This window comes from Mirounga angustirostris, unplaced genomic scaffold (assembly GCF_029215605.1).
Source record: "Mirounga angustirostris isolate CCGP_5_RB_7025 unplaced genomic scaffold, mMirAng1.0.hap1 SCAF_5, whole genome shotgun sequence".
Lineage (NCBI taxonomy): Eukaryota > Metazoa > Chordata > Mammalia > Carnivora > Phocidae > Mirounga > Mirounga angustirostris.
The window spans coordinates 87,021,050-87,032,246 of NW_026991713.1; the positions used below are offsets into that span (position 1 = coordinate 87,021,050).

Below are 11,197 nucleotides of genomic sequence, written 5' to 3' on the forward strand. Positions count from 1 at the left end.
ATTTGCGGTACAGTGCTGTTAGCTAGGCCAGACTGGTAAAGATGACAATTATACCAAAATAACTGTAAAGGACCATTCTTTAGATTTCCCCAGGAGCATCTCATTTGAAGCAATTAAGACTACATTGTCATTCATTAAGCATGAGAAGTCACTCTGAATAATGATTACTTCCTTCATTGACATTACTTTCGAAGCCTAAATGCCTCCCCTTGGTTTTTGATAAATTTCTCAAGCTGGAAGTCACTCATTTTGATTTAAGGATTTTTTAAAATAAATTACCTTATGTCCAATTGGTAAATACCATTCTTGGCTGTAAATTTTTGGATTTTACACAAATCTCTGGATTTACGTAAGTAATTTAGCCCAGAAGTCATTTGTACACACTGAACAATTCTTTATTGCTCAAATGAGTCAGAGAATTGCAAAATAGTTTATCCTTGGAATCAGAAGCCTTGAGCTTGAATCCTGATTCTTCCAATTAGTAGTTTTATGGTCAGAGGCAAGTTATTTGACCAGTTCTTTGTACAAATGAAGGTATTTGTATCTACTTCAAAGGTTCATTGCAAGGATTAAAAGTGAAAAGGCATGCAAAAGATTTTTGTAGAATGTAAGCATATACCCATATGATTATCATAATTATCATTATATATTATTATAGCTGAATCCTTGTCGATCCGTGTTATTGCCCACGTGCAGAATACAACATAAAATTATTTGCAACTTAGATGTTTTAAAATGCCTTTGATGATGAATATGAAATCATGGGTTTTGTTGTTGTTGTTATTGTTGTTAATTATGCAGACATCTAAATTTTGTAGTGCTAGTCCCAAAGAGAAAGTTATACATTCTGTGTATGGAAGGTATACTATGCATTCTATGTAATGTATCGATATGAATTACATCCTTGGCATTCATTCTATTTGGGCAGCATCAAAGTAGTGCCAGGCTCACTGAAGTAGCTTAATCTCTATGCCCTTAAATTGCACAGAAACATCCCCTCCTTGAGGGGCCTGACAAATGAAAAGTGCATGGCATGCATCAGAATTACTTTATTTTCTGAGTCCTATCCTCATCCTTGCTGATTCAATAGCTCTATGGAGGAATCTTCACATTTTCCCTACTAACAGTTTCCCAAGTAAGCCATTACTGCTGCTACTCCAGAACTACAGGTTGAGACCCCATTTGGGCCACTCTCCTTTGTTATAACTATGATAAAAGAATAGACTCCAGTTCTGGTTGAGGGGCTTTATGATTTATCATTCACCATATGATGGGATACTACTCCATGCATACATGATTTAAGCTTCTACTGTTTGGGGGAATTAAATTTAAAATGCAAATTAATCACCTATTCTCTCCTAAAATTTTGTCGAGTGTCTACTGTATTCAAAACTTGTCATATGCTATGCCATTTTATTACATTTTTTACGAAAATATGACACATTCCTTGAAAGATGTGGCTTGAAAATATGTCACAACAAGAAACCAAATCCAGCAAATTAGATAGCTTCTTTAAAGGGTGTATAACAGAAATATCAATAACACTTTTATGTATGGTTATTTAAATATTAGACAAAAAAAACAGATGAAATTGGGTACATAAATCCATTCTATTGTGACCCTCTTATGAAATTTGGCTTTCAAACTCAATTTGATCTTCTTTTGAATTAAGAGCCTTGGACAGTGCCTAGTACATAGATCCTCCGAAATAGTTGCTGTTGAATGAATTGTGTGTTTGTGTACAAAATAATTATGCATCTATAAATTTAATTATTTTATATATGAATATACATCGAAAAAGATTATTGAAAAGCAAGTGTGTGTGAATATAACCTATATCTTCCTTTCACTACTCTATAAAGTAGATTATTGTTTGTCTGTTTTAGTTTTCATGGTTACTTTGAAAAGAACCATTGAGAAAAATTACATTTAAAAATTCAGAAAATGCACCATGAACTACTGACAAACCATTACATAAAATATTTTGTGTCACTATTGCATCCACAAAGATTTCATCTAAGGATATTACATTATGTTAAAAAAAAGTGATGGGAAGGACTAGTAATAAGTGTTTTGTCAATGGATTTATACTGAATGATATCTTGTGATATTAAGAGAGCTTTTTCTCCTGCTTGGAGAGTAGAAATGATCACATTTTAGATTTAAAGTGTAAAGTTCCTGGCAGTGCTTGTCAATTTTTGACAGTGAGTAGTTTATTCTTAAAAGAATCAATATTGATATCTTTAAAGATCCTAATTTAGGAATCCAAAGAGTCATTTTAATTTTTTTCTGTTAACAAGTGAGATATTGATTAAACATTAAATATTTTCATGGATTTGAGCTCCTTGGTTTATTTGTTTGTTTGTTTTTTGTTTTTTATCTGTGTGCCTTTCAATTCTTCCAATATGGTTACAAGTTTTTTAGGGCAGAGACCTTGCCTTTCTGTTTGTTCTACATTTGAATATCTCTCATACATGGACTAGTTATTAGGCTTTCCAATAACCTTTTAAATTAATGATTAAATAAATGATTCCAGTCTTTAATCCCAAACTATCATTTAGTAGTAAGCTGCTATAGCTGATAAATAAATTGTAGTTCATTTATATGTGTATTTATTATTTTTAAAACAGCTATAAATAGATAAAAATCAAAAGAACAAAATGTAAATGCATTAATTTTTCAAAACTTTCAGGAACCTTAGCAATAGAAGAGATGGCGTTATATAAATTTTAACTGCTAATGAGAAACTGGTCTTAAAAAAAGACATCTATATTTATAAGTTCATTTTAATGGGGCAAAAAGAGGATCAGTGCTGTTTTTGTAATATCCCCTAGTGAATAAATTTGTTTTTCGATGGACAAACACCCATGCATTTGCTCATTTATTTTGGCAGTTCATTCAAGATAAGATTAAATTATTAAGAGGAGGACACTCTCACCATTTTAAACAGTATATCCCAGATAAGAAGGATAAATCAATGCTATTTTGTGACAGAACCAGAGAAGTCAGTCAGTTATGTTATTAAAGGAGAAATTAAATCACTGCAGACTAAATGATCAATAGATAGCAAGGGCAGGTATGAAATTATGAAACATTTAGCTTTAACTAAATTTTCAAGAGAATAAAATTATTTGACTAAAAACAACAAAAACAATACCAGAAGTTAATGAACTAATTTGTCACAAATTTATATTTTTCATTATGTTAAAAATTATTTAAAAACTTTAACATTTTACATCCAAAATTAATCAGTGATGTTAAATTAAAATAGACAAATTTTTGCTGGTACAAAAATTTCAAAGTTTAATGAAATAGCAACACTCACGTTTTTACTTTGTCGCAGAAGGAGGCCAGAGTCTTATTACTGCCTTGAGGTACTTCAACTAGCTGAAGAGAAAAACCTGTCAGCTTAAAATAAAAACTGTTAAATTAATATAGTTTGGTGTGGAGAAAACATTAATACAATTCTACAATTTTAATTTTGTTTTAAAGATTCTGTCAGGAAGGAAGACTTTCCTCTGCCCTATTGTCCTTCTAGCTGGACTTAACATCAGATTGACAGGAGACAAAATAACAGGAGAAAATCAAATTTTACAGGCTTGAGTATGGGGAATTCACACAGACAGGAGATTATAAAAACAATGAGGCAACCCCAAGTTTATATGAACTGAGGAGAGGGGTAGGGGCCTGAGGACACAAAGGGGAGGAAAGCCATTAGCAAGAAGGTGAAAGGAAATGTTTGAAAAACAAGGGTTGCCCTATTATGCACATAAGTTCCTTAGGTAAAGGGAAGTCTCTGTTATTAGCTCTCTTCCTTTGCAGGCTCTCCTTTCCAAGGTAAATTCAAGCAGTTATGGGGGAAGTGGAGAGTTTTTCAGCATCTGCTTGGTATTTATTACTTTTAACTTGATATAATCTTTATACCAAAGTGGCACAGTTTGGGACATCTCATCCTGCATCCCTTCAGTTCATTCTGGTTTTTATTTTTATTTATGGGGGATTTTTTAAGTGAAGTCATGTGTATAGAAAATGTATGACTCTTAAATATATAATTTAAGTTTGAGGAATGTAGATAACCATGCTATCAATATCACAATAAAAAAATAGAACATCTCCATCATGTTAGAAAGTGCCCCCATACCTCCTTCTGTCAAACTGTACATCCATTTGGTAACTACTGTTATTCAGATTGCTAACATTATAGATTAAGTCTATGTTCTCCTTTCTGTTTTTTTTTTTTCACTCAAATGATGTATATTTTTAAATTTATCTGTGTTGCCACACATCAATAGTTCATTTTTTTATTGCCAATTAGTACTATTCTATTGATGACTATTTCACAATTTGTTTATCCATCTTCCTGTGGATGGACATTTGGGTTGTTCATAGTTTTTATAAAGAAAACTATTAATTTTCATATACAAATATTTATGTGGACCTGTGTTTTATTTCTTATCAATAAATCCATAAATGGCTCATCAGAAGGTGGGTGTATGATTAACTTTAAAAGAAGTAATTTTTGCTTTGTATATATTGAAGCTGTTATTAGGTACATAACACATTTAAGTTTATTGTATCTTCCGGATTGACCCTGTTGTCATTATGAAATGATAATAATACAAATACTAATAATACTCTGCCTTGAACTGTGCTTTTTCTGCTATTAATAATCAGCTTTTTGTTTGCTGATTGAATATTATATCTTTTTATTTCTTTTACTTTCAACTTATTTGTGCCTTAAGTTTATCTCTTGTAGATAGTAATTAAATCTTTTTTTTAATCTAGTTTGTCAATTTCTCCTTTTTACTTGGAAAGTTTAGTCTATTTATATTTAGTATACTTATAGATATTGTTGGATTTAAGACTGCCATACTCATTTTTGTTTCTATTTGTTTCTATTCTGTTTTATTCTTCTATTTTTCCTTCCCTGCTTTTTTTTTGGTTTATTTAATTTTTTTTTCATTTCATTTAATTCCTCTGTTGGATTTTTAGTTTTTCTTCTCAGTATTATTTTTCTAGTGGCTGTCTTAGCTTCAAAATAACAATATGCATCCTCAATATATCACAGTGTACTTAATACTCTACTACTGCATTTACAATGTAAGAATTCACAATAGCAAATAACATTTACCCCTTCCATCCTTTATGCTATTGTTATCATATATTTTCATCTATCTATATATATAATAACTCTCAATAAAATGCTGTTGTTTTGCTTTACACAGCTATCAAAAATAGGTTTTCATAGTTACTAATATATTTACTATTTATACTGCTCTTTGTTCGTTTCTTTTTTTCTTTTTTTCTTTTTTTAAGATTTTATTTACTTATTTGTCAGAGAGAGAGAGCACAAACGGGGAGTGGCAGGCAGAGCAGACAGAGGGAGGAGCAGGCTCCCCGCTGAGCAAGTAGCCCAATGCAGGACTTGATCCCAGGACTCTGGGATCATGACCTGAGCCAAAGGCAAACGCTTAACCGACTGAGCCACCTGGGCACCCCACTTTATTCATTTCTAGATTCCATCTCATTTTCCTTGCATTCAAAGCACTTATTTAGTATTTTTGTGTGCATGTTAGCTGACTAATTTCTCTCAATATTTGTTTATATATCTATTTCATTTTAAGTTTTGAAGTGTATACTCAATGGATACAAAAGTATGGATATATATATATATATAATGTATGTATATGTATCTATATATAGATATATCTATATATTATACAGGTATAGATATATATCTTTTAAAATGTCATTCCATTGTTGTCTGGCTTCTATTGTTTCTGATAGAAATTTGCTTTAATTCAGATTGTTGTTCCACTGTGTGAAATCTGTTTTCCCTTGCTGCTGTCTTTTATGATTTTCTCTTTACCTTTTGTTCACAGATGTTTATGATTTGTCTTACAGGTGGTTGTCTTTGTATTTATTCTGTTTGGGAATGTTGAACTTCTTAGATCTGTAATCACTGGGTGATTTTCCATTTCAGGTATTATATTTTTAGTACTAGAATTTTCATAGTCTTTATTTTTTTTTTGTAGTTTCTAACTCTCTTTTGAGATTCTTCATTGGTCTACTCATCATGTCCATCTTTTACTTCATCTATTTCAACATTCTTTTTATAACCACCTTAAAGTCTCTGTTAATTTCAACATCCGGACTGTGTCAGAATCTCTTTGTATTGACTGGGTTATTTTCTTGATTTTGGGCCATAATTCCTTGCTTCTTTTACATATCTGTGTATTTATTATTATATGTTCAACATTATACATGACACATTATAAATTGTGTTGGTTTTTTTTTTTACAATGCATATAATTTTCTCTGGCAGGCAGTAAGACCCTTTGGTCTCTTCAGCCTTTATTTTATTTTTTGTTAAACCACATCTATTTTGGTAGGTGCAGCATTCACTCTAGAGTATTTGTTTTATACTCTTAAGAGATAGCTTTGGGTAATCTCAATTGAATGCCTGAAGTACTCAGCTCAGTGTCTTCTCTTGCTAGGTTAGAACTTTGGCACTGCATAACTTCCACTTGTGTGTGGTGAACACACTTGCTTGGCCAAAAATCTACAGTAAATCTCATGCAGATTTCTGACTTCCACCCATTGCATAGCTGGAAATGTACTCTGCTCTGGAATGCAGGCTCTGCCTTCTCAAGCTTAGTGATAATGCTGGTTAAATTGGGCTCTACTATCCTGCTCTACTAGCAAGAAAGTGCCCCCAAGCTGAAAGGAGAATGATCATGCAACACTAGGGTGTTTCCCTTCTCTCAAGGGTCATGTCCTGTACTGCCTTCTGTTCAGTGCCTGATTCAGGAGAAGTTTAGTACTTGTTATTCTGCCCTGATCAGAAAGAGATGACCCTAAAATTCATTGACTTTTAATGCACATCAGTTGAGTTTCTACCTCCTCTGCATATGCCTCAGACAGAATTAGGTATTTCTTCTCCTGTGGACTCATTCTGTTATTTTACTTTGTTGCCATTATTTGTTGACAAGTTAATTTGAGCAATATGCTATTTCTGAATCAAGTATCATGTCTTTTCTTTGCATTCATTATGCCTAGTATATCATGTTTGTTTTAAGAATATGATAATTGTTGAATAAATGAGGAATTCTTTTGCTTCACCCTGTAAACTGCAGCTGCAATAATGTTTCTCTTTCTTTCTTTCTTTCTTTCTTTCTTTCTTTCTTTCTTTCTTTCTTTCTTTCCTCCTTTCTTTCTTCTTTCTTTCTTTCTTTCTTTTTTTTTTTTTTACTGTTTACTTCTAGTTTCACTTGTGTCTAGACTCAGGGTAAGCAGAGAAATATTCAAATATTATACAAGAAACTCTATGGTGACTAAATTGGAGAACTACTGATGAAACCATTAGGATGAATTGCACATGATTGCTTAATTTCCTACTCTTGGAATGATCCCAGTAGAAGATGCCTGCCAACAGTATAATTTAGGAGCCTCTGGGCAAAAGGACATTTTTCCTACCATAATGACATAAAGTTTTAACTTATGACAGTATGACTCAAAATATAAATCTAATGAGATATATGTATGTTTCTGTGTGCATAATAACAATAAGAATCAAAAGTACTTTCATCAAAACCTCCAATTATATTTTTATCCAATAAAATGTAAGGACTATAACATTTTATTTAGTTTTGCCTAAACTGGACCTTTAAAAATGATATAAATTTCTTTTTCTTCAGAAAAAAATAATTAATTTAGGAACACAGAATTTGTGAATAATAAATTATTTTTTTCACAAATAATATTAATACATTTTCCTATTTAAGATGAGTGACTCTCATTACCAAATTAATCCAGTACATTATTGGATGATTCTTTCAGATTCTTTTTTTTTTAAGTCAACATATATAATACATACCTCTCTATTCTTTAGCCATGTATTTTCCCAGGTCCTGGGTAAAGAAGAACCTTCAAAAGGCATCAGAGAATGTTCCACAATGTCCATATTCCTACATCTTTTATTCTCTTCTTTTGGCATGAAGTCAGTTGAAAAGGATGGATATGTAGAAGGGATGCTACTTTCAAATCCTATGTGGTAGTTATGATTTTCATTTTCTAATTCTCTCTGTGAATTAATTTTATCCAAACTAGTGGATGATGAAGCTAAAATATTGAATCTGTAATCATCAACACCATGATATTTTCCTATGGGGTTTCCCCAAGAGCTTCCTTTGTTCATGTTTTCAGGATTTGGTAGCAAAGAGCTCCTAAAGCCAATTACTGGTGTTTTCCTAACTTGGTGACAGGAGAGTTCTGAGCTTTTAGAAGTTAATTCATTCAAGGATATTTGGTGTGTTTCATCTAACGAATGTGTTTGTGAGTCTCCGCTTGGTGCACTGGGTACAAAAACAGTGTTTTCTTCAACTTCACTCTGATAGAGCGGAATGTTATTACTGATCTCATCTACTAGCTGATCAAAACCCAGACTGACTGGGCTAGGGAAAAGGAACTGATTTACAGATTGAAATTCTTGGTGCTCATTCTGCTCTTGATGTGATTCACTGGTATTTAGATCTGTTTTCCAACAATATGCCATTTTTTATTTTATGTAAATGAGAGGGTTGATTCTGCTCCAGATATATACCTGATGATATTATAAAAGAGGATAGGAATTTTCCTAGAGAAAACATAAAAAGAAACAAAAAATTCTTTGATTAATTAGAAATAAAAGAACTTGCAAAAAACAAATATGATGAGTAAATATATAACAATTGTTTTGAAGCTGCTTCTTAGCAAATAAAATTATTCATGAATAATCTAAAACTCCATTGGGGCTCACAACATTAAAGTCTGTAGGGGGAGTATTGACTTTGGATTTGTGAAACTCCTATAAAGAGAAAAGTAAGTCCACCTGAATTATGACAGGAATTTCATGAATCAATCAAAAGTCAATATTCCTCTTGAACTCCTTCTCCTACTGAAGATCCGTTTGCCTCCACTTGTCATCTCCCTCTGAATTCAATTATCTATAAGTATGCTAGCATGTTAAAGTCTTCTATTAGCTAAACAGTCTCTTTATCAGCAATTACTCCATTCCTAGACATAGTCTTAACTTTTTTCTCCTTGCCATAACCAATTTTCTTGTAAGTTGGCTAGACCCTTTCTTCCCCTTCCCAAAACTCTTTAAACAATTGCAAACTTCTTTTTTTTTAAGATTTTATTTATTTATTTGACAGAGAGAGACAGAGTGAGAGAGGGAACACAAGCAGGGGGAGTGGGAGAGGGAGAAGCAGGCTTCCCGCTGAGCAGGGAGCCTGATGTGGGGCTTGATCCCAGGACCCTGGGACCATGACCTGAGCTGAAGGCAGACTGAGCCACCCAGGCGCCCCAACAATTGCAAACTTCTTTCATTATTTCTCCAAAATAACTTTCATTAGGTTCACAAATGAGCTTCATGTCAGTAAATTCCATTGACATTCATCAGTTTCTTTTTTTTTATTTAAAGATTTTATTTATTTACTTGACGGTGGGCGCGGGGAGCTGCAGGCAGAGGGAGAGGGAGAAGCAGGCTCCCCACTGAGCAGGGAATCCTTTCTGGGGCTCCCAAAGGCAGGCCCTTACTGGACTGAGCCACCCAGTCACTCCAATATTCATCAGTTTCTATTTTACTCTATCTGTCTACAATCCTTATTCCTTTCACCATACTTCTCATTTTAAAATTTTTTGCTTTCTTACTTTGACTCTCTGTGATACTGTACTCTCTGAGTCCTTCTTTGTTTATTCTTTCTCAAAGACTCCTTTGCTTATTACTCATTTTCCACTGACACTTGTCAGAGCTTCTTTTCTTCTCAATTAGTCTCTCCTTGTAAGTTATTTCATACTTCCTGTGGCTTAAAGTACCATTATATGTTAATGACTCCTAGACTATTCTTATTATTAGCTTCTCAGTGTCTCCACTTGGAAATTTTTTTTTTTTAAGATTTTATTTATTTATTCATGAGAGTCAGAGAGAGAGAGGCAGAGGCAGAGGGAGAAGCAGGCTCCCCGCAGAGCAGGGAGCCCGATGCGGGACTCGATCCCGGGACTCCAGGATCATGACCTGAGCCGAAGGCAGACGCTTAACCGACTGAGCCACCCAGGCGCCCACCACTTGGAAATTTTTTAACCTCCAAGAGAAAGTCCAAGACTTGTATCATAGTTCACCCAAGAACCTGCTCCTATCCCAGTGTTCTCTGTAACAGAAAATGACTTGACCATCCACTCAATTGCTCAGACCAGAAACCAGAGTTTCATCTTTGAATCTTACCTCATTTTTATTCTCCTATATCAAATAAACTACCAGTTCCTGTAGAAAATCTTTCTTCTCCCTGTCTGCCACTGCCACAATGCTAGTTTAAAGCTTTTATCCCCTTAACTGGAATGTGGCGTTGTCTCTGAAACTGCTTCTACATTTTCTGCATCCATTCTTGTGTCCTATAATCCATTTTTTTTTAAATATTATAGTGATGTATTTAAGAGACTAAGCGAGTATATCTTCTGGATATAGCTTTTCAGTGGTTTTCTCACTGCCTCAGGATAACATCTATAGATGCTATATATGTAAGATTTCACTTTCCCATTATATCATTAGACCATGTTAATCTTTCTCACTTAAAACTCAGTACCTAGTATTTTGCTTTACTCACAGTAGTTGCACATCTGTATTTGTTGAACAGATGATTTAATAAGTTAAAAATTATAATTGAGTTATAAGAAAATGAAATTGAGAAGTATTTGTGTCTTTTTTATGAATTTTTAAATTCCCTTAACAATTATATGTTTGTGTGTTAAAGACTAAAAAAAAGGGATAATTGTAATAGTGGTTCACTATCAAATATGATTCTCTATCAATATTTTGCAATGGCAATTGATTTTTATTCTGTTGGCACTAAACTTAAACTCATAATCACCTAAGAAATAAATGAATTAGATTTATTATACTGCTTTACTCAAGAAATTGAACTGATAGATTTGGGGAATAGTTTCAGTTCAGTGCAGTCAAGAATTAAACTGATAGATTTGGGAAAGACTTCCAAGAGATGTAAGTAAGAAGTGTATAGAATGAAGTGTTAACCAAAAAAAATTAATCTATAAAATGTTATTCCAAACTATTCTAATTCATAGGTCACATTATCTAGCCACAATCTTTTTCAGGAATTGCCATTTTTTATCTTCATGTTAATAATGAATACTACGGTTC

The 11,197-nt window shown here is 33.0% G+C and overlaps 1 protein-coding gene across 2 annotated transcripts in view; it reads right to left on the minus strand.

Annotated features, from left to right (window-relative positions):
• The window catches only part of PIK3C2G (phosphatidylinositol-4-phosphate 3-kinase catalytic subunit type 2 gamma), a 345,844-nt gene extending 337,290 nt beyond the window's left edge, over positions 1–8,554 (minus strand). For both annotated transcript variants that reach the window (XM_045869235.2, XM_045869225.2), the window contains exons 1-2: positions 7,877–8,554; positions 3,326–3,408 (exon numbers count right to left, since the gene is read on the minus strand). In XM_045869235.2, coding sequence (XP_045725191.1) covers positions 3,326–3,408; positions 7,877–8,554 — 761 coding nt within the window. The remainder of the gene's footprint in view (positions 1–3,325; positions 3,409–7,876) is intronic.
• Between the last annotated feature and the right edge of the window lie 2,643 nt (positions 8,555–11,197).